Raw genomic sequence first — 23,083 nt, forward strand, 5'->3', positions numbered from 1 at the left:
TAAAGTAGGATTTGCTAATTAAAAAATAAAATCCTTTTTATTTATTTTAATGTTCATTTTAGTTGTTATGTTAATTAAATTGGATTTTCAATCTATGAATTACATCCAATATTGTTCTCAAAATAAAACCTCAATATAAATAATTTTGTTTATTAGTTACGGATGTGAAAAAACACCAATGCGACAAAAATTCTGTGCTTGAAGATGGCCAAATAATCTCCATTGATTTGTTCATTGACATGTACATATATGTCATTACATATATGAGACTACCAACCACATCAACAAACTTTCTCAAGATATCGAATAAGGAACAAATCCTTTTCCTTGAAATCATGTTATATATTATATATCAGTCTCTATTAATAGGTCTTGAATAATAAATCACACAAATAAATACGATATTATATCCAATCTAAACATAAAATCTTTAGACAATAGATATGTAAGATAATTTCACTTACATACATGTCATTTAATTTATACATTTCACATTCCATATACAGAAGGAGAAGGATGTGAGAGAATCATTATTCTTGAAATATATTAAGGACTCATTTGCTTCCATTTTTTTAAAATAATTCAAATATATATAAAAAGCTAACTAGTTTCTATTTAGAGAGTTTAAGAAAAATAAAAGTGATTATTTATTTTGTTACAATTATAAAATGTATTCTTTTAAAAATCATGTTTTGCTTTATACATACTTTTGATCTCCGACCATTTTTTATTTATCCATTATTTTAGAGAATAAATGATTTTAAATCTTTCCTAAATTAGTTTTTAGTATAAATAAGTTATAAAAAATAGTAAAAAAATGAAAATAATTTTATAAAAATTCGGTCAAATATTTTTCTCTTATTTTTGTTTGCTTACTTGAAGTGAGGTCTAAGAAAAAACTATAAGAACAACAATTTGTGTGTGTGTTAGCCCAGTGGACTTTGGCCCAAATATGGGATGGAGAGCAGATTACTAAGGATGCTATAATCATATGGACCCCAAAAAATAAATAAAAGGATACTGTTAGGTGGTTATGCATTATAACAACGAACAGAAGTAGCTTTATCTTAAGGTAAATCTAACTATTTTTACGATTAACTACTCTTAAGCCTATCAATATGATGCATGTGGGAATAATAAGAAATCAATGTATTGACCTCAGTCACTAATCATACAGTTTCTTTAATCTCGTGTCGGTATTAAAGAGCTTAATAGTGAAGTATCGCTTAGAGTAATTATTTTAGCGCACTGTGTAGAATTAAGGTAAATTTTCCTTGACCAATATAAACAAATTGTAATAATAAAAAATTTAATTTACATACACTATCAACCAATATAAAATTTTGATTCATATGATTTTTAAACGTAGATATTATAAAAATTAATAAATTTATTATATATAGTGATTTATAATTAAATAATTTCGTGACTGAAGTGTATTAACTATTTTCACATAACAAAATGGTAAAAGAATGTGACCAAATTAAGCACTTAAAGAGGATAATCTATTTAATCTTCTAGTAAAATTGAAGGTACTACATTGCTTATAACCAAACCTGAATTCTCGGCCGTAGCGGAGGAAAAAGAAAGGTCCTAAAGCATGCTTAAGCGTGAAGTAACATATCTGTGATTTTGGCAATTTTAAAGCAATGGGATTTTTGAAAGTAAGGGAGATAATTTGACTTGAAAACCCAAAAATAGTTGCCGTAAGCTACTTTTAAGCTCACCCATTTGATAGTGCTCTTACTTTCCAAAATTAGCCTATGTTATATATCCGTGTGTCCAACCAAACTTCCAATTCCTTGCTCTTGAATCAATTTTGATTACGAATTTGACAGATAAACTAACTTCCTAAGGAAAAAAAGCATTGTTGAGCAGAAACAAATTAAAAAGCAAGGAAACAAACTAAAATTGAAAGATATAAAATTGATTTAGTAATAAAAGGAAAACGAAAGAAGAGAAGAGGGGCATATTTAAATCTCCTGGTGAGAAAAATAACAATTCTAATAATTACTATTTATCAATAAAAATAAATAAAATTGGTCTCACAATAAGAATAAGAATTAAGAAGCACTGTCCCCAACATATTATGTCGCCTCAATTAGTGTTCGGGAAACATGATAATGTCGCATGGGAAGAAATTTTGCACATTAATTACAAAATTTACTATTTGCAAGAATTATATTAGTAGGGCCAACTTTAGGACTCTTCTCTGTCAATCACTTAACTTTCCCGTGGCACTTTAATTAATCTCCTCTCTATATGCTCTTTAACTTATTACTTAGTGATAACTTTCATGGGGCAACTCTTTTTCTTAGTAGATATCCGGCTATACACACATACTTAAGGATAAACCTTTGATCATGATTATTGCTAACCATACTACATGATACACTACGTTGATTCACGGACTACCTTTAGGAAAGTTTGTAAAAATTGTTAGATTACACAAAAGCAAAGAGAGAGAAAAATGATAAGGGAGGCATTGATGGGACAATGGCAACCAAATAAATGAAGAAACCTAACAAGGAACAGGGAAAGTAAGTACGTAGAGGAATTTCTCTTTCTCTTTCTTGTGGAAGAGAGTATATTTGAATAAAGAAATATGCATGTGGGGGAACCAATGAAAAGCACGCACATGGGGGATTCTTCGTGCCAGGTGAAAGGAAGCCCCAAACTCCAAACATGGATGTAGATGGAACTTTGACAAAAGCTAAAACAAAAAACCATCTCAGATTATAAAAGTTCTAGCAATACATGACCCAACCTGTCTTTATGCTACATCTCCAATACTTGATAGCTAATCAATTAGCTGACTTCAAATACAATTAAAAAAATACGTGTACAGCATTTATATTCATTTTCTCCTATTTTTGTTTATTTTATTTTTGGTCATATTCGTAAGCTTAACTGGGTTTTGAAGGCGCCTTATTGCGCAATCTGGTTCAATATCATTAGGTTCCTTCTTCCTTTAAATATACTCCAACCTTTTTAAGAGGGTCTTGCTTGGAAGCACTTTTGGTGAGGGCCCTCTAACTTAAACAATATCTCCATTTGTCTTTTGTTACCCCTTATCATTATAAATAGACTTCGATATACCATTAATACAAAAAGTCAAATAAAAATAATTTCATGTTTACTAAGTTTGGCATTTAATTATGGACATTTCTTGCCTTTCAAAAAAAAATTATGGAAATTAAGCTGTAAAAAATAAAAAGACGAATGCCTGTTTGATTTCACGTTTGAGTAAAATTGATTATGAAAATAACGAGAGACAAGTTGTATCGGGAATGCATTTTTCATTGAAAAAAATATGAAAATTGATTTTATAATGATAGAACAAACGAACTTAAAGTAAGCAGATATATGAACATAAACATGAAGATATGGAAGAAAATAATAAGATAAATTCACCCGCAAATGCAGGACAATATAATGCATGAATGGCTTATTAATTAATCAAAAACAGAAATTAGAAAAGAAATGGTTTTGGATGGATAACAAATGTGAAATGTAGAGTTTCGGAAGCATTTCCTTTCTTATTTGAAAAAAGCACTTTCGCTTAGCTAATAAATCGCATAACTAAACATCAGCCGTACAATTTAAATCATTAATTTTTAGCTAGTAATAGTATTCTTTAATAAAAAAAAATTATTCAAAATAACTTTTCGCATGCAGGACAGTTGTTGTTATTACGTTCACATTAACTAGTTAAGGAAAAAGAGATCAATTTTTGTTAAAGAAATTATAACATTTTTAAGTGTTACTTTTGTAATAATATGTTGAAAAGAAAAACTATAGGTGATTTAAAAATTACTATATATCACATACTTCTTCCTGTATTCAATAAGAGCGAATTTACTAAAAAATTACTTAATTGTTTCTGTTTTTTTAGAAAATGACATATATTATTCTACTCATTAATTAATCATTATATTTATCAATTAGATCACTAAAAAAATATTTATTAATTAGAGAAATGTGATTGAGATTAAACGCCGGGGTTGGCGAGTAAATTTAAGTTGTGCCAAAAATCAATTCAAGTGATTTTGTCTTTATTTATTTGTTTGTTTTATTACGATAAATCGCGATATCTATTATGATTACTCGAGAGCTTGGCGACAAAAGTCATAAAACATCAAACTCACCTCATTTTTATTATTTACTTCAAATACAAATTTTTTTATATCATATAATATTAGTGTGTAGTATCAAAATATTCATCAATTTTACTCGTATATTTATACATGATTCTTTTTACAAAAGTACGACATCAATCAGTTGTTTCAAATTTCAATAGTATATTCCTAATTACTTCATTATTTTATTTACATGTAGAAATGTCATTACTGTTTTACAAAACATCCTTGTGTATTTAATTTATTGTGAACTGCATATGAAATTATATTTTATTGGATTAAACACAATAGTTATGAAATCTCTTAATTAACAGACGTTATTTGTCTAGAATTTGAAATCTGAATTTGCATTCTCATGTGTAAGATATTGAACTGGCTTACCTAATAATATTTAAACTTTAACCACCATCATCCTCACCTTCGGCCCCTAGCAGTATATCCTGGTAAGACTGTTCTTGACCATTGTTCTCACCACTCTCTACAATCTCCATGTTCCACGTTTTAACTTTTTTCTTGCTACGATCCAACATATCTTCCTCCTTGTTTGATGCCTTATTACATGGAGAATTGGAAACCCTAGCAGAGTTTTCCATTTTTAATATGTCCGGTTGTTGAAATAAAATAAAAATTGAATCATATAGTTCATCGATTTTATCCATCTTCTTCTATTTTCAAATTCAAATGTAATTAACACTTAATGGATCAAAATCAATCTAACATTTTTTTATGTTTAATTTTGTTATTACTATCTCTCCCTCTTTCTCTCTTTTTCCCTCCCACTCTTTTTTCCCCTCTCTTTTTCTCCTCCATTTATCCTCTTTTGTCAATGATATGAGACCATAAGAGCTTCACATGCAAGGTACTAGTGTGATCCACTTAGGTTTAAGTTTCATGTCAATGAAGATTACAGCAATATAAAGCTACTTTTGTAGTTTATAGTGACATGTTGTAAATTCTTTTTCTATAATGGTCACTGTTTTTTTTTTACATCATAATGATCAATATTTAAAATATGTTAGAACCATAAATAAGGGAAAATAAAAATTTCATTTATAAATTACTTTATTTAATTTTTCTAAAATTGAAAATATGGAATTGGGTTTAGTGTCCACATTTAATATTCAACTATGTCTTGAATATGATTGTTTTTAAAGAAGAATAGCCATAGAGAATTGAGAGAAAATATAAAATTTAGTTTAGTTTAATTTATGTTTATCCTTATGGATAAATTAGTGACAAAAACAATATAATTTGAAGAAAAACTATTACATTTGACTTTAAAAGAGTGAGATGGGAAGAAAAAATAAATAAATACTATTGTGTGGAAACAAAAGAAAATGTAAAATCCAATTTTATCTCTCAAGATAAATTAAAGTGACAAAAGCTGTTCAATTAAAGAGAAATAATTACTGTAAAAAAAAAGAAAAAAATATTAAAGATGAAAAATTATATATTACTTATAATTTTTTTATATTCTCTTATAATTTATACAATAAATTTTTTTAATTTGTTAACCAGCACTCTCGGAGGACAGATTAACAAAACCTTCTCTCCTTATTACCAATTGTCCAACTGTAAGTTAATCTCGATTTGAACAACCTTTGAGGCTTTGACTTTGACTAAGGACGAGAAATACGCGATTACCAACTTCTCGTGTCACGACATTGAAGAGACAATATATGCATAGCAATCAGCACCTCTCATTATGGAAAAAGAAAGAGAAAAAAAAAAAAAAGAAGCAATGTGCAGCATCACAATCACCAATTAATCCCTGTTACACACACTAATCACTCCAATTTCTTTGATTTTGAAACAAAGAAGCACAGTCCAAGTCCTAAGAGCACACCACACAAAAACAGAGAATTTTTACATTAAAAGCTTCCATAAACCGCCATTTTAAACGTAATTCAAAATAAAAGGCCCTTCTTTTTCATCAGCCCAAGTGTGCCATCAAAATCCAAACTTGGATAATCTCTCTTTGAATCCAAGTTTCATCCTCTTCTGGGTTGTCTTCAGACTTATAGTCTAGTGCAGTGTCAGTGTCACCCTCTTTCACCTCTCCCTCATTCCATTACCACTTCTCAAATCCACCATTTAAAACTCTATCAGTAGTGTGCATTTTCAGAACCTCTCAACTTGGCCAAGTTTGTACTTTTTTTCATGATATAAATCCCAGCAAGTTCTGGGAAATTCAGTTTCATAACATCATTTTTTTATTTGCTGAGTTCTACTTTTGTTGGAAAGAACACCTTGGAGGGTGACTAACAAGGAAGAAGCAGAAGCAACATAGTGTGTAGAAAATTTTGGGAGGAAAATGAAGTTATATACTTCATTTTTGTTTCTTGCTTTGGTTTCCATGCTCTCTTTTGTGGCTTCTGTCATGGTCCCTAAAAATGAAGGTGAGAATCATGACTAAGTATTCACTTTCTCTCTCAGATCTCGATTATGTACTTGTTTTGACTTCTGTTTGAATGCTGGGAAGAGACAAAGAAAGCACCACAATGGTTAATCTGATGATCTTTTGGCTCTTACTAGTCAATGATCTCCTTTGAGTTCTAGTCTGATGTGTATAGTATCATGATATCACCATGTAGCAAAGTTTACCATTTTTGGTTCTTGGGTGAACTTGAAAGTTTTGAGATCGAATAATTGTTTTTCTTTCTCCTTGTACTTTTGCCTTGGCTAACTATCGTATACATTCACAGCTATGAAGCATTAGCCTTGTGTTTTGTTGTTATTATTTTTTGAGTTGTAGAAATATTTTTTCTGTACAGTTTTGGCACTTAAAACTTTCAAGGAAGCTGTGTATGAAGATCCACATATGGTTTTGTCCAATTGGAATACTTTGGATTCAGATCTTTGTGACTGGAATGGTGTTTCTTGCACTGCAACTCGAGATCATGTGATCAAGCTGTAAGATTTAAAATACCATGGATCCATTTAGCATTTAATATATTTCTTTGGGGGTGTAAATTTTGTCCTGTCCTGCAATGTAACATGCTTCATGGCTGAGACAGTAAATTAATGACATACATTTCTAAGATAGCACATTTCTAATACGACAGAGTGGAATCCTTTTTTGCAGTAACTTATCTGGGGCTTCATTAAGGGGATTTCTTGCTCCAGAATTTGGGAAAATCACCTACTTACAAGAACTGTATGTTCCTTGTTTCTCCTATACATCATTCTGCAAACCTAGCTTCATTTAATTAGTGATTCAGTGTTATTACCACGACTTATTGAACTGGAATTAATTATCATCGATGTAACTAACTCTTGGTTCTTATTGTTGTAGGATCTTGCATGGCAACAGTCTCATTGGAGTAATACCTAAAGAATTGGGCATGTTGAAATCTCTCAAGGTGTTGGATTTGGGAATGAATCAGTTAACTGGACCAATTCCTCCAGAGATTGGAAATTTGACCCAAGTTATGAAAATGTAAAAGGAAATTATTAATTAATTTGCTCTTCCAGAATTGTCGACTCTTAAATAAATTATTTTGATGGACTAGTGTTTTCAATTCCATTGCATTCTTGCAGAAACCTGCAGTCCAATGGGTTGACTGGTAGGCTACCTCCAGAACTAGGAAAATTGAAATACCTTCAAGAGCTTCGGCTGGATAGGAATAAGCTTCAAGGATCTCTTCCTGGTGGTGGAAGTTCAAATTTTTCTTCAAATATGCATGGGATGTGAGTAAAATTTTCTGAAATGAATTAGTGTAGTTTGTTTACTAATTCATCATCATCATTCAGGTAGTCTTTTCTCATCTGATTGATAAAACTCTTCTTTCTCTATGACTACAGTACATGCTATAAAGTGTAGGCCTGTAGGACTCTTATATCTATGGTAGATTACCATGGTGAGATGGGTTAGTCTATAGGCTTCATTTTGGTCTGCATACAATTGGTAGGATTCAAATTTCTGTTTTCTTCAAATGTCATTTACCAGTTTCATTTGTGTCTACTAAAGCAAACAAGACATAGTTTCTTGCATTATCTTTTATGTTTACTATAAGGGAATACAGTAATTTTTGCATGTGAGACATGTGATATGATAATTTATCATTGCTACAATTGTCAAATTTTCATTGAGCTCAGGAAGCAAGTCATTGGGATAAGGATATATATAGTTAAGAAGACTTAAATCACCTTTGACATTAAAATTGTTGTATCTAGAAAGCATTGTCAAGCTCACCCGTTAAGTATTAAATACCAAGTTACACAATCGAAATTTGGATATTATTAATCTGACTCGTATTTTTCCTATTATTTATTCAGGTATGCCTCGGGTGTGAATTTAACTGGCTTCTGTCGTTCGTCTCAGTTAAAAGTTGCAGATTTTTCATGTAACTTTTTTGTTGGTAGCATACCCAAATGCTTGGCATATCTTCCAAGGTACTCTATTGATCTTCTTGTTAAGTTGGCATTATAGTCAACCTCTTTTCTTATAAAACATAAACTTTATCATGCAGATCAAGCTTTCAAGGAAATTGTCTCCATATCAAAGACATAAAACAGCGGACTTCGGTGCAATGTGGTATGTAAGACATGATATTTTTTGCATTTAAAATTTAAGGCATCAGTTAGGATGTGTCTTCATCAACATATCATAAATTTGACTTGTACAGAAGAGATGAAATGTGCTTATTAGTCTAGACTTCATTATGTTGAGAACGCAATGATGGATAATACAAACTTTTGTGAATCTGATATACATCTGATTCATTTTACTCGAATATACTCTGCCTATAATTGTTTCTTGCTTGTTTTACATCTAATAATGAACTATAATTTAATAGCTGGTGCTTCAGTAGTGAACCCAAAGTACCAACCTGCTACTAAACATGTGACCAAGCATCAAGAAGCATCAAAACCTGCTTGGCTTTTGGCTCTAGAAATAGTGACTGGAACCATGGTTGGTTCTCTCTTTATTATTGCTATTCTCACTGCGATTCAGAGGTGTAACAACAAATCATCTATCATTATTCCTTGGAAAAAATCTGCAAGCGGAAAAGATTATATGGCAGTACATATAGGTTTGTGTTTGTTTGCTTTTTACTGTGTATTTAGTATTTACTACTGATATTTTGTATAGTATTTTGAACATATCATACTATCAATGTGCAGACTCCGAGATGTTGAAGGATGTGATGAGGTATAGCAGGCAGGACCTTGAAGTGGCCTGTGAAGACTTCAGCAACATAATTGGGTCCTCACCAGATAGTGTGGTCTACAAGGGTACAATGAAAGGTGGGCCTGAGATTGCTGTGATTTCCCTCTGCATTAGGGAAGATAATTGGACAGGATACCTTGAGCTCTATTTTCAGAGAGAGGTAAATGGATTGGAACATTCCTATCCTTACAGTGTGCAAGAATTGACAGACAAATAATTGAACTAGCCTTTAAATTTTTCTGCTATTGATGCACTTCAGGTGGCAGACTTGGCAAGGTTAAATCATGATAACACAGGAAAGCTGCTAGGATATTGTAGAGAGAGCAATCCATTTACAAGGATGCTGGTTTTTGAATATGCATCAAATGGGACACTTTATGAGCACCTACATTGTTGTAAGCCACGGTTCTTAACTCGTTTACATGTATTTTTTTTCCTGTGTATCAGTACCTTAAATCATTTTGAAATTATGGCTACAGATGAAGAAGGTTGCCAGTTGTCTTGGACAAGGCGTATGAAGATTATCATAGGCATTGCACGTGGACTTAAGTATTTGCACACTGAAATTGAGCCGCCATTCACTATCTCAGAATTGAATTCCAATGCCGTTTACCTCACAGAAGATTTTTCCCCTAAGGTGTTTATGCAACCTAGTTTAAGCTTTCTAGCATACCTATTATGATTGTGCAAAATATCTTACTGCACTGAAAAATGAGGATAAGAGTCGTTTAACATGCACCTATGTTTATGTGCTGTATATTATTTTTTCTCATTTGAATGAACCTTAAATTTCAGCTGGTTGATTTTGAAAGTTGGAAGACAATTCTTGAAAGATCAGAAAGAAACTCTGGTAATGTTAGTAGCCAGGGTGCTGTTTGTGTTCTACCAAACACTCTTGAAGCGCGCCGTCTCGACACCAAAGGAAACATTTATGCTTTTGCAGTACTTCTATTGGAGATAATCAGTGGGAGACCTCCATACTGCAAGGACAAAGGGTACTTGGTGGATTGGGTAAGAAATTTCCTAAAATTTTGAATTTCTTTTAAGGCATCATTACTTAAAAAGAGCATTATGGATCCAAATTTTCTCCTTTGTTGTAAAAATAACTTATCTATAAGTACTTATATGATAAACACTTGTTTAATAAGTCTTTAATGTTAAACTCATGTGGTGCAGGCTAGGGACTATCTTGAAATGCCAGAAGTAATGTCATATGTGGTGGATCCAGAGTTGAAACATTTTAGATATGAAGACCTCAAAGCAATATGTGAGGTGATAACTCTTTGCATCAGTCCTGATCCCTCTGTCCGTCCATCAATGCGTGAATTATGCACTATGCTGGAGAGCAGAATAGACACAACAATAAATTTGGAGCTAAAGGCATCATCACTGGCTTGGGCTGAGCTAGCACTTTCATCATAATTGAGCCAATAATACTCAACTAACTCAACATACACTACAACTGAAGCAGACCTATAACCATTAATACTTCTCTAACTACTTTTCTTTCTTCCCTTCCCTTGCTCTGCTTTTCATTTTAATCTATTTAATTATATTTCTCACCTGTAAATGATTGTTCAGAAAAAGGGAATGTGCAAGGGTTAAGGTATCCTTGTATAGCTGTGGTTGACTAGTAGAAGTTGATAAATCAATGGCAAAACAAATTGTGTTGACAACTGGCTTTTCCTTTTCTTTTTGTATATGTTGAACCTTTTGTGATTCTTCTTGGGCCCAGAGGTTTACTTTTTGGCTATGCACAAAGTCTGGCTTACAGGGACCGTTCGTTTGCAGAGAAAAATAGCGGAAAAGGGAATAAACAGTAAATTGAAATTAAATCCATACTTTTACATTTTACTTTAATTCAAAACTTTTATCTTAATTTACTTTCATTTTGTTTCTTTCCACTCTACCGGACGGATTCATAGTATTTACCATTCAATTCTACATGTTCATATCAAAACATAAGAAAATGACAGTTGTATGGGCACAGGGCAATGCATGATTAAGCTGATCCATGATCAAACAAACCCACGTTGACGTTGTTTTAACCAAACGCGTCATTAAGGTTTTTTGGACGCTTCAAATGTCCCTTTGCGGCTGTTGGAATCTTTTTGCACTCAACCAAATTTGGTTTGTTCATCCCATTCCCATTATTTCCACTACTATTTCAAGTTTTTGTTTCGGTATCACGTTTTGTAATAAAAGTAACATGGTGTGAATGTAACATTTATAATTACATTAACATGAATGGCCATTCTAGTAACTTTATATCTAAATTGAAAATTTGGGTTGTCGGAGATCTCTAAAGACTTTGCGGATCAAGATCTGGTTGTTGACGCAAGGATTGTGTTACAGACAAACACGCCGTACACTGTTGCACTTAAATTTCAATGTCTAGATCCATCGTATGTCTGTTTCTCTGAATAGGACCATTGCCTAAATTAAGGGAAATAATTCACATCGTAATAATAATTTGCGATTCTTGGCTGCAAGGTGGTTGAGTTGAGACATCTCAACTTTGAATGTACGTCAGAAATTAGACCAAGTCTCTGTTTGGTTCATGGATATGAAAATTGAAGTAACTAGTGTGTTTTTTTGTGGTGTTATGAATGTATAGTTATATAATGAAAATTTTATTTAAATTAACTTTTCATGTTAAAATATGATATTTTAAATAAAATTTATATTCTATGATATATATATATCAAAATATAAATTGGATACATTATTTTTTATGTATTATCAATGTAAAAAAAAGTTAAATGAACTTTCCAAAAAGCTGATTTTAATTTGTTTATAAGATAATTTTAGACTATGAGAGAAATTTATTTCTTTTTTCTTTTTTATTAATTTTTCCTATAAATATTTATAAAAAAAAAACTTGTCCATACAGGATCTGTAAACTATACATAAAGCTAGAGGTAAACAAATAGTAAATAAAAAAAATAAAATAAGACTCTTGATTAGTAAGTACTATAAATAGAAAAAATACTCACTCCAAGTATCACTTCAACGAAGTATATGTATATTTTTTTTCATTCTCTTCATTATTATGTTTATTGCAAACTAGCATTTTAACACGTGTTGCACATGATAAATGTTTGTTTTAGGTATCTTAAAAAAATGTTTATTTTAGGTAACTAAAACTTATAATAAATAAGTACTTCTAAATATATAAATTAGATTATAATTAAAATTTATAATAAATAATTATGTTTAAACCTATAAATTATATTTAAAATTTATAATAAATATATTGTCATACTAAGTTATTTTTAATTATCAATATTTTTTAAAATATTTAAATTCTAGTTGGAACTATTAATATTACAAGAGATATGAAGTTAAAAAATATATTCTTAAAAACACTCATTTCTAAAAGTTTTAATTCATTTTTTTATTATTTAACTTAATATTAATTATTTTAAGAAAATTCTTATTTATTAATATCTCATAAATACTTAATTAATTCACAGTTATACTTTAACTCAATAATTTTTTCAAGATGTATACATTTCCTTGAACTCTAAATAATTTTAAATATATCTACATTTTGTGTGCTAATATTTATACGATTAAATTCACTTACTTTTTCATTTAATATTATCTTTATAAAAATATTTTATAAGAAATTTTTTGAGAAAAAAATAGCATTTTTCAATTTCTAAAGGACGAATGGCGAGCGTATTCTATTGAAAGTGAAACACTAAAAAATGAATATAGAATTTGCTCCCCATCCTTCCGTTTAAACACTCAAACCCGATACAGTCGTCTAAACACTGAAATCAACAAAGTTCAAAATTAAGGTTGTCTTCACCAAAATAGCTTTTGTGCCACAAACGGTGCAAACTGAAACCCAATCTCATGAAATTAATTCTTTCACTATCACCTAAAATAAATCGTAGATTTCCAGATATCTAGAGACAATGAGACACGCTTTTTTAACCATGTTTGTCATAACTTAAAACAAATTTCCAGTTAACTTTCAAAGTCAAGCAATGAAAAACAAAATTGAGGGGGGAATAGAAGCCAGTCAAAATTTTGGAGATCCACTACTTATGCTTTAGAGCGTGAGTAGTGATTGTCATTTGGATTTCTCCTCCCACTGAAAACTGCCATTGCTTTCCTTACAGGAGGCTGGAAAGGAGCTTTCTTGTCTATGTGGTGGCTGAAGACACTGTCTGGTGTAAAGAAGTCATCATCCTACAAAGTGTAATTAAGTAAGCTCGGGTTGGTATGAAACTAACTAAATTGACTCGGGATAAAAATGAAAGAACACCATATTCCCAAGGGATATGGATCAGTTGGCTATTATCAATAGTTTAAATACAGACACACACACACAACCTGCTTATTGGCTTTCTTCATTTTAGGATAAAGTACCCTTTGAGGAAGTTGATCTTCACGGAGAATGAGGTTCTTTGTCACTGCATCCCTCCCACCTTGGGGTAAAGGCAATGAAAACTGCACATCGAGTCATGTAAAAGCTATAAAGAATTAAATGTGTATCAAGGAAATTGCATACATATCCCATCTTGTGAATGGCAATACACTTACAAACTGATTCTTGAGATACATTATTCATACAAATTAAAATCAACACCTATCAATCAAAATTTGTGGAATAAAAATTCCCATCAAGTCTTATAAATCTCTGGGAAAGGTAACATACGCATCATATTCCGATTCCAAACCTATTATTTATAACTCAAGTAACACATGAATCAAGTTAAGGATCCAATAGTTTAAAAAACAAAACCAAATGACTTTAAGCTAGTAGTCTAGTGCATCACAATGTTTGCCACACACCTTTTTTAGCAAAAGGGCATGAGAAAAATGAACTGATGTATAGAATATACTCACCTTTGTGCCACGTAATGTAACTCTTGGTCGACGGGCAGCTAATACTATTCCATTTTCATTAACAGTGACTGCTACCTTCCTTAAGGTGCCACCATTTCCACATTTGGGACAAAAAATCCTCCCAATCTCAGCAGTAACAGTGTTACAGGCATGACACTTGAGTATCCATCTGGAATGCAAATTATTAAAGGATAAGCACAAAGAATGCATTTTTTATATCATGCTGCACAGAATGGAATTGTAGAGATTACTGACACAGGTAATTTGTAATAACAGCAAGTATTGAAGAAGCTACTGAAAATCACCTGTGCAGCTGGTGTATCTGTGTTCCTCCAGGTGCCAGCAAGCGCAAACCCATTTGTAGAAGAACATTTTGCATCGCAAAGTCACCAGTTATACAGGCTACACTTGATTCAGACAAAGACCTAACCATCCAACTTTGGTCACTATCATCATCATCTGCATATGAAAAATCAGCAGCTTCACTTGTCTGGCTTGCAATCTCCAGTTGATTTGATTGGCCATCAATTGTATCTATCCTACTGTCACATAGTTTATTAACCACAGTTGCATTGCCATCAGATGCGGTTTCCACCAATCCAGCATTGTCTGACTGGAGTTCTTCAGGAGATGAACTTGGTTTACTTTCCTCATCAAGAACTTCAAGTGAACCTTCTTGCAGCCTCATTTGCTGCATAATTTCATAGATACTTTCATTGTCTTTGTTCTCTTTTACCACGTTATCATCCTCTGTCACAGCATTTTCAATATGTTGTTCTTCATTGTGATGAGCAGGCTGATTTAAAGCACTAGCATCTTCACCAACACTACCATCAACATTTCCTTCCAACTGTTGCTGATCTTGATTACTTGACAACAACTCATGATACTCGCGTCTAGCTTTCCTTCTTAGATATCTCCTATGAGTACTCCGACTGACAGCTGGCATCCAATCACCAGCACTATCATCAACCTCTCCCTGCGACGCATCAATTCCATCAGCCACCATCATCTTCCCCTCGATGTTTATCTCCTTTTTCTTCGGCAGATATCTCCTAGGCTTCATCGAACCATTCTGATCTCCCTCCTGAATCCCTGAATCAGCTTCACTTGCACGCTCCACGGAACCATCCACAAAATGCTCATCATGAGAAACAATGTTCAAGCTCAGGTCCTGCAAAGGAAGGATCCTGGAATTGGAATTGGACACGTCCTCGGTTTGTTCCAATGCCTCCCACTCATCCAAATTGGGGACATTAGAACCCCATCCGGGCAAGTCCTTCTCAGGCAACCTCTTTACATTGACCATTTGCACGGGAGGAGGGGCTTCCCTGAGATGTTTTGTCCCATGAATTTGAGCCTCCAAAGTATAAGTCAGAGCTATGAGCTTGATATCAACATCAGAAAGAGTTTGTAGGTCCCCAGTAGCCCTAGCAAATTTAACAACTACAAAAAGAATGTTTTAAGAATACATAATTTGAAGCTACAAACAACGAGACATGAAATAGTATAGTAGTAATTAACTAGCAAAGTTTGTTGAAATTTAGGGTTCGGGAAAATTGGGGATACCTTTGTTGATGGATTCGGGGGAGGGTTCCATGGTTTGGATGGTGAAGGGGAGGAAAGAGAGTTTGTGGCGCGAAACGGGGTCGCGGATTTCCTCCATGACTTCGGGGATGGAGATGAACTTGTCGGCGAGGCCGTGGAGCTTTTCGCCGGATTGGATGACGGCGTTGGCGTCCACGACGGCAACGGAGATGGCATTGGGGGATTCGCTGGTTTCCACCAACACTCGCTCAGTGTGCTGCTGCGGTGGTGGTGGTGGTGGTTGCTTCTTGACCACGTTGCTCCAGCACGATGCTGTCGCCGGAACTGAAGACGGAGCTTCCTCCATGCGCTGCAGAGAGAGAGAGAGGTGCGCACAGCACAACAGAAGAGGGTGAGTGTGTTTTGATCGCTAAACCCTAGAAGGCTAGAAAAGAACAGGGGAAAGGTGTGCACTGCATTTTAAATTATTTATTTATAAAGTTATTATTAAATCATTTTTATATTTTTAATATTATGATATGATTTTAGAGTTTATTTCCTATCCACTTAAAATGTTTTTAGTTAAACTTTAACCCATACAAATGTAACAAAATAACCTATTTTTAGCTTGTTCAATTCTCACAGTACAAAATTTTCTCTTAGACTAGTAAAAGTTATGCACAGCTAGTAGTATCTGGATTGAGGGACAATTTGACCTAGAACTACAAAAAAAATGTTTATAATTTGTGGAATTTTCCTTTGGGCCTTGGCCCGATTATACAAAAAAAGTGTTTACAATTTTTAAAATAATTGTTATAAGATAAATAAATTAATTATATATAACATTTTTAATAAGATGATAATGTATTTTGTTATAATTTTTTAATTTTAACTTTTTATTCCTTGGTTGCAAATATATTATACCCAACCTCAAGAACAAAATAATAAGTAAAATTGTGATTTCCTTGCATGGGATTTAGTGTTTGAGTGCTTTTTAAAAAAATTAAAAATTAAAAATAAAAGACTAAAAGATTATCTGTTATTATATTTGCAAGACAAGATAAAATAAAATAAAATTATATCCCTCGGAAGGAACTATTGAATTATTCTCTTGTTATTGATTGAGAATTAGTACTATCAAGCTGTATATACAAGAAAACAATATTTTAAATCTTTGAATTTTATTGCATGTCTTCCAAGAGTCTAGTAGAGTTTGGCGTCTGGTAATTTTTTTTTTCGAAAGAACAAATGGGTCCTTTTAAGTTTTAACGTTTTTTAAGAATCTGAGTAAATTGTGTGTGCGTGTGTTTCTTTTTGGTAAGTGGGTTAATTGTGTTCAAAACATATTTTTTATACACATTTCAACCATTTAGTTAATTGCCTATGTTAAAGTATATATACAAAAAAAAATTAAAAAAAAGATATTCTCTATAGTTTATTTGGGTTGCAAGTTGCAACTAATTTAAAGTTGCTAGTTCACTATATTTTACGAAAATAAAAAGAAAAAAACAAAGGTATATCAAGAATAATGCTAAACATAAAATTCTACCTTTATATCTGTCTTGTTTTCATAATATGATTACAGTTAGCTGTAATTGTTTTCAGCACTCATAAAACTAATTTTGTCATATGACACGTGTTGTAAACCCGATCGTGTATTTATTGATTTGTATTGGTTACATACATAACTCTTGTGTTTGTTACCAACATCATTTCTACCAGTATACCATATACTACTACTTCCAAACAAGAGAAATAAAAAATGATGAGACATTATTCAACAAGAACAGAAAAATGAAGAGGCATTTGACATATATGAGTGTCATCATTCTTTCAGTAGCTACGACTGCACAAATCCCACCCTCATGAAGTGAAAAACCAAGTGGTCAGATAGGCAACTTGGCAGAGAACCGAACAACCTATATATAACAATAAATTCTACTAATCTTGAACCCACCACTACACATGGCCCTTCAAACTGGCCATGAATCCAAGATCTCTAGGAAACTGATCGAGTACAAGGAAGAATGATGCATATACATGTCATTTTGGATTAGCCGTTTGTTGAATCCAAGCTACAATAGGCAAAGAAAGATGGCTGCCAAAGATGCCAAATAGTTGAATTAATCCATAACATAGAAGGAAAGCTGAGATAACAATAAAAAAAAAAAAAAGGAGGCTTAGATGGCTCGCGCTTTCACAAGGTCCAAGCTCATCTCACTTGGATCAGTTGCTTGCATATCGACTTGAATGCCATCCAATTCCCTCTTGAATCTATCCTTGGAACTTGCATACACCATCTTCATCCTCACCTTTGAGGTATCTGGTGACCTGCACATTGATTCAATTTGTCTTAATTTGCAACAATATATATACATAATTTGTAAGGTCACAAAATGAACCATGCATGTAATATATACCTAATAAGAATAATGATTTTTATATACATATGATAGGTAGTTTAGGCAGAACGGTATTTATCAAATGCAGTTGTATATATATAAATTAAGTACCATGCAACGAAGAAGATCTTGCTTTTTTGGCAATTCTCAGCAGTTGTGAAATCAAAATCATAGACTGCATAGCGACATTCATTAGCTGGAAAACTGGCCATAAAGTCCTCATAACTTTCCGTGGGATCCCCTAATTTCTCAACCACCACTTGCTGTTCTTCAATTTTGAACACAATGAACCTGTAGCTCCTCTTTGATTTAAGCTCTTGAAACCTCAGTTTGCAATCATCGTGCACAGCCATTCCGGACGCTGCATTTGCCTGCCCCAAAATTTCATGTCACGAATTTAACATTTCAATGATTGTTATAATTTTTCTAAAAGGAAAAATTATTATATGATCTATCCTTTAAAAAATTCAAATTCAAATTTGTTGAGTAATAACTTAATTCTTGCATAAAATACTCTTTTGAAATTATTAATAACTGCCTCATCATTTTTGATTAAAAAAATAATTATATATGTTCATTTTTTAAATTATGACATGAATTTTATTTCCATATGGATATAAGACAAACAAGAAAAGATCATCAGAATCATACCAATATACATGTAATACGTAATTGAGTGTTATAAACTTTTTTCTATAAATTGAAAAATTCGGTTATATGTTGAATGAAGATTGGTAGAAACCATAGACATGTGGCGGTCTAGGACTATGTAATAACTTTGTGATTCATCGGAGCCCAAATGGATAAAAGCGAGTTTTAATGTTATGGTAAGGGCAAATGCTAGAAGAACACGTAGAATTTGAAGAACCACATGCAACCTCTAGAACATAAATTTCATAGATGAAAGCTAGGTAGGAAAATGACTTGCTATCATCTTTTGATAACAATTATAGAGCATGCACCACATCATCTTCTCCTAATTTGATAGAATTTTAAGATCTCAGAAGCTTGAAATCTCCATACATCTAAAACCCATCCTAATTTATGAATATGTTACGCATATATACAATGCTAATGTATTCAAGAAAAGTAAGAAGAAGGTGCATATGTCTTCAAGAAAACAGGAACAGGTATGTTAAATAGAGAAAGAGGATGCATACCATTTTGCCAGCAATGAGAAAGAAGCGCCCTGCAAAATGTGAATGAAGGGAAAGCCAGGGTAGCAATAGAGATTGGAAAAATGAGAACAATAGACTCATTGACAACAATGAAGAGAAAATAACGATTAAAGATCCTTGTTTTCTGGACAACGAGAGGTGGAACTTAATTTGAGAAGACTAAGATAGCATATGAAGAATAGATCTAACTTCGGGGAGAAACTAATGGATGGTCATGTTGCAATCTGTTTTGCTTCCTTGTCCATGTATCCACAAATTTAATTTATGCCTTTCACGTTAATTTCTTTCTTCTTTTATCCATCTATACAATCATACATTACATCAATGTATTTGTTACAAATTTTTGTTAACCGCAAACGGGAAAACACACATTTTAATAACATAGTAGTACTTTTTTTTTATACAATTATTCTGTTTTGGACTAAATGCCGTTTGTACGGCGTGGGGACTTCAAAAAAAAATCCTAAAAAAGCATTGTTTGCAATCTGTTTGGTTGTTGTTTCTTTATTTTTAGGCCTTACTCTAGGATTATCTAGTTTTGTTTTTTTTACAGGACTCTAGGATTATCTAGTAATAATAGATACCAATGAGTGTGTGATACTGATCTATGGATTTCTCTGTACTTTCTAACCTTATTCTCATATAACTTCAGTTAAAGAATTAATTAAATTGTATGAAATAAGAGGGTTTATATGTCTACATAAATTAGAGCAAAATTGCTTGGATTAGGTAGAATCACACACCTCCTAGTTTACTTCCACTATCAATTTTTACAAGGCGCGCTCTTAAAAAAATGGGGTTCCATACGTTCGTTTGCTTAAATTAATGGAACTATTAGAGAGTACCTTTTCAGGAATGTAAAGAATTCACTCTATTAATTAACTATCAGCTTTAATTTTTTTTTCTCTCTCTCTCTCTTTAAAACAAGAAGAAAACAACTGTTTAAATAATTCTTGACAAACAAGAATTTCAACCCAACAAGTTAACTAAAAGGAATGGAATAGACTTGTCCATACAAATTGGATCATTTACACTCACATAGAGAACAATGAAGGTCCACATAAGCAAAACAAAAAGAAGTCACTTTCCTTTGTTCAAAGAATCCCAAAGCATGGCCAGATCAACATTGCCTCCTGAAACTACTATTCCTATATGGTTGCAATCCTTCCATGCAGGATTTTTCTGGAAAGTATCGGATAGAACAGCAGCAAGGCCAATTGCTCCACTTGGTTCTACAACAACCTTAAGAATTTCAAAACACAGTTTCATGGCTTTTATTATTTCACTGTCTTCAACAGTTATAATTTCCTCAACAAGATCTCGTACAACAGGCCTGTTCCATCATAACATGGTGCATAAGCAAACATGACAAATCAACAGAAGATTAAAAAACAACATGAGAAGAGGAATGTTAAAAACTTAAACCCTTCCATAAAATAACAATAGATAGAAGAGTAAAAAAAAACCCAGAGAAAAAAAAGGACCCAAAAGTTTATTTTCAGTTTACTATCTTAATCAGTAGACTTTTTTACCATGTGAAATCTCCAAGAAATGCTCGAAGCCCGTCAGCTATAGTGTTGGTCTCAGGCAATCGTATTATCCTCCCAGCTGCTTTAGATTGTGCTGCATCATCAGCACCTTTAGGTTCAGCAGCAAAAATACGAATAGCTGGGTTAATGGACTTGGCAGCCAATGCTATTCCTGATATCAAACCACCACCTGCAGTTTCATTTGTTGGAAAATCAAGAAGCAGATTTTGGAATTTATGCGATTTTTACAACATTTTGGTTCACAATTTGTCAGAAAAAAAAGTGAACAAACCACTTATGGGTACTACTAGCGTATCTATTTGTGGTGCTTGTTCCAGAATCTCCAAGGATATGGTACCCTGGCCACTGCAAGAACAATCCAACATGTTTAAAGTGCAATGGTGTGCAAGTCACCAATTCCTATAGCATAAGTGATAAGCCTATGTAATATGTCAAGCTTTGTCAATGAATTATAGCAATGCATGTAAAAATAAATAAATAAAGCTTAAAAAAGCATTTGGGGTGCAATTGGCCCAGCTTTTATGAGCTTTTCCTTAAAAGAATAAGCTAGGCCAAACATAATTGTAGAGAAGCTATAATTGAAAGAAAAGTCAAAAAAACAAAGCTTCCATACAGACGCCAATTGGAGGAGCTTCTACTTTTAAGAACTGGAAAAAACTTGGCCAAATGCTACCTTATACACTACATGATCTATTTGGTAAATTGGTATGAAAACAATGAGTCTACCCCAAGATTATCCCCCAAAGTGTTGAAGGGCATTTTAGACTGAAACAAATTAAACAATAATCAACATTCGGCATTGTACCTTAATATGCGTCCATCATTATATGGATGTATAAAGATAGCACCACTTTCTTGCCACACTTTGTTGGCAATTTCTTCCCTTGATTGAACAGAGGCTTCAGACCAGACAACCTGACCACCATACCGCTTTACATTTTCAATTTTGCAAGTTGGGGCATTTTTTGGAATAACAATATACGAAGGGATCCCCCGTAGTTTTGCAGCCAAAGCCAATGCTGCGGCATGGTTTCCACTGATTTTGTAGAAAACAATCAGAAGAGCTTTACAGAATCTGATTAAAAAAATAACATCTAGAATTACTGCACATAGTAAACCTGCTGTGTGTTACAACCCCTTTAGAAGCATCTTCATCATTGAGAGAAAACACAGCATTGCAGGCTCCCCTAAATTTAAAAGCTCCACTGATGGCCACAGAATACACAACACAAGGAAGTGTGTTATCATCTTTTCTTCTTTATTTTTTAGCCAAAAGTGTGATCGAATTTAAAGTACATCAATAACTCCAAAAAACAAGAGATGAAAAATAGCATCTAAATTTTGTAGAATTCATAAAATATCCACTTCTCACCCCTTTTGTAAACATTCACATTTAAAGTAGAGCTTCCTTCCTGACATAGCATTCAGAGAGCTGGAGGACAGAAGCGGAGTTTTATGAACCAATGATTTTATTCTGGCATGTGCTTCTTTTATGGAAGAAATATCAGCAGCATATTTTCCCTTTGTTATTTGGCTCTCTTCTTCCATCTCAGAAGCGAATAAAGACAGATCAGTGGGTATTTGTCTTTCCAACAGAAACAATGTTTAGTTCCAATCCACCAATTTTCTTCTTTCACTATGAAAGTGAGCTAACTATTAAACAACCAATTTTAGTATTGTGTCCCATGATTACCAATCAATATACAACAACAACAAAGACAAAGGCATAAGGTAAGTTAGTTCTATAGTCTGAATTTGTACGAAAATAAAATAAAGATTACCTAACCTCAGTAGCAATGATCTCAAATTTAAAATTGCATGGGGGCAAATAAAGTGTGGGGTAAATTACTAGAAACATGAAAGAAAAACAGTGGTACAACGTTGAATGTTTATGACATGTGGAGTATCCCAAGTTTGTAAAGTCAACTGGCAGAAGGTTAATCCGAAGTCAAATTACAACAGATAAGAAAATACTGCTTTTTAAGAGAATCCGAAACTTACTAGTTGGCAACCTGAAGCAGTTCTGCTTGGTGGCTCTCCTCGTCACTCTCACTTCCACTTCCTATCCGAGAAATGAACCCTCCCTCACTCGAGTTCTAGTTAATTAATAATTAAATCTTGTTAGGAAATTTCGTTTTCTCTTCAATTTAAAATCTTATATTATAGCTCTTTATTTTTTAAACATTGTTTTTAAAATTGATTCATTGAAATTGTTTTAAATATTTCTCTCACTAAAAATATACATTAAATT

General features: G+C 32.7%; 4 protein-coding genes across 5 annotated transcripts; 1 reads left to right on the forward strand and 3 right to left on the reverse strand.

The window, feature by feature from the left end:
* The first annotated feature begins 5,840 nt into the window (after positions 1–5,840).
* On the forward strand, positions 5,841–11,033 carry LOC100779744 (probable LRR receptor-like serine/threonine-protein kinase At1g63430). Its single transcript, XM_006580532.4, has 13 exons — positions 5,841–6,538; positions 6,914–7,052; positions 7,225–7,296; positions 7,435–7,578; positions 7,680–7,829; positions 8,418–8,534; positions 8,612–8,676; positions 8,939–9,175; positions 9,267–9,472; positions 9,572–9,707; positions 9,792–9,949; positions 10,108–10,323; positions 10,489–11,033. Exons 1-13 carry the CDS (start codon positions 6,454–6,456, stop codon positions 10,732–10,734), a joined length of 1,971 nt encoding a protein of 656 aa, XP_006580595.1. The 5' UTR covers positions 5,841–6,453; the 3' UTR covers positions 10,735–11,033.
* A 2,141-nt stretch (positions 11,034–13,174) lies between these two features.
* Positions 13,175–16,165, reverse strand: LOC100800291 (RNA-binding NOB1-like protein). The gene is made up of 5 exons (XM_003525356.5): positions 15,745–16,165; positions 14,481–15,621; positions 14,176–14,344; positions 13,660–13,776; positions 13,175–13,515 (listed from the first exon to the last, which is right to left on the reverse strand). The coding sequence occupies exons 1-5, from the start codon at positions 16,067–16,069 to the stop codon at positions 13,369–13,371; spliced, it is 1,899 nt and encodes a 632-aa protein (XP_003525404.1). The 5' UTR covers positions 16,070–16,165; the 3' UTR covers positions 13,175–13,368.
* Positions 16,166–17,458: 1,293 nt separating this feature from the next.
* On the reverse strand, positions 17,459–19,845 carry LOC100779214 (actin-depolymerizing factor 7). Its single transcript, XM_003524414.5, has 3 exons — positions 19,265–19,845; positions 18,216–18,475; positions 17,459–18,033 (listed from the first exon to the last, which is right to left on the reverse strand). The coding sequence occupies exons 1-3, from the start codon at positions 19,361–19,363 to the stop codon at positions 17,883–17,885; spliced, it is 510 nt and encodes a 169-aa protein (XP_003524462.1). The 5' UTR covers positions 19,364–19,845; the 3' UTR covers positions 17,459–17,882.
* A 390-nt stretch (positions 19,846–20,235) lies between these two features.
* Positions 20,236–22,961, reverse strand: LOC100799758 (serine racemase). 2 transcript variants are annotated; one of them, XM_006580531.4, is made up of 7 exons: positions 22,834–22,961; positions 22,205–22,485; positions 21,951–22,037; positions 21,638–21,868; positions 21,104–21,177; positions 20,815–21,001; positions 20,236–20,615 (listed from the first exon to the last, which is right to left on the reverse strand). In XM_006580531.4, exons 2-7 carry the CDS (start codon positions 22,378–22,380, stop codon positions 20,363–20,365), a joined length of 1,008 nt encoding a protein of 335 aa, XP_006580594.1. In that variant the 5' UTR covers positions 22,381–22,485; positions 22,834–22,961; the 3' UTR covers positions 20,236–20,362. The 2 variants fall into 2 exon arrangements, with proteins under 2 accessions (XP_006580594.1, XP_040871578.1); XM_041015644.1 differs by having other exon boundaries at positions 22,205–22,380; positions 22,834–22,908.
* Positions 22,962–23,083: the final 122 nt, after the last annotated feature.

Source organism: Glycine max, chromosome 5, assembly GCF_000004515.6.
Source record: "Glycine max cultivar Williams 82 chromosome 5, Glycine_max_v4.0, whole genome shotgun sequence".
Classification (NCBI taxonomy): domain Eukaryota; kingdom Viridiplantae; phylum Streptophyta; class Magnoliopsida; order Fabales; family Fabaceae; genus Glycine; species Glycine max.

Coding starts and splice junctions, on each gene's coding strand:
- LOC100779214 (XM_003524414.5), bottom strand. CDS start 19,363: ATGAGTCTATTGTTCTCATTTTTCCAATCTCTATTGCTACCCTGGCTT. Junction 18,476..19,264: donor TTCTCATTGCTGGCAAAATG/GTATGCATCCTC, acceptor ATTTTGGGGCAG/GCAAATGCAGCGTCCGGAAT. Junction 18,034..18,215: donor AAGATCTTCTTCGTTGCATG/GTACTTAATTTA, acceptor ATCAATGTGCAG/GTCACCAGATACCTCAAAGG.
- LOC100799758 (XM_006580531.4), bottom strand. CDS start 22,380: ATGGAAGAAGAGAGCCAAATAACAAAGGGAAAATATGCTGCTGATATT. Junction 21,178..21,637: donor AATGATGGACGCATATTAAG/GTACAATGCCGA, acceptor TTGTTCTTGCAG/TGGCCAGGGTACCATATCCT. Junction 21,002..21,103: donor GCTAGTAGTACCCATAAGTG/GTTTGTTCACTT, acceptor ATGAAACTGCAG/GTGGTGGTTTGATATCAGGA.
- LOC100800291 (XM_003525356.5), bottom strand. CDS start 16,069: ATGGAGGAAGCTCCGTCTTCAGTTCCGGCGACAGCATCGTGCTGGAGC. Junction 15,622..15,744: donor CCCCGAATCCATCAACAAAG/GTATCCCCAATT, acceptor TTCTTTTTGTAG/TTGTTAAATTTGCTAGGGCT. Junction 13,777..14,175: donor TTACATTACGTGGCACAAAG/GTGAGTATATTC, acceptor CTCGATGTGCAG/TTTTCATTGCCTTTACCCCA.
- LOC100779744 (XM_006580532.4), top strand. CDS start 6,454: ATGAAGTTATATACTTCATTTTTGTTTCTTGCTTTGGTTTCCATGCTC. Junction 6,539..6,913: donor CATGGTCCCTAAAAATGAAG/GTGAGAATCATG, acceptor TTTTCTGTACAG/TTTTGGCACTTAAAACTTTC. Junction 9,176..9,266: donor TTATATGGCAGTACATATAG/GTTTGTGTTTGT, acceptor ATCAATGTGCAG/ACTCCGAGATGTTGAAGGAT.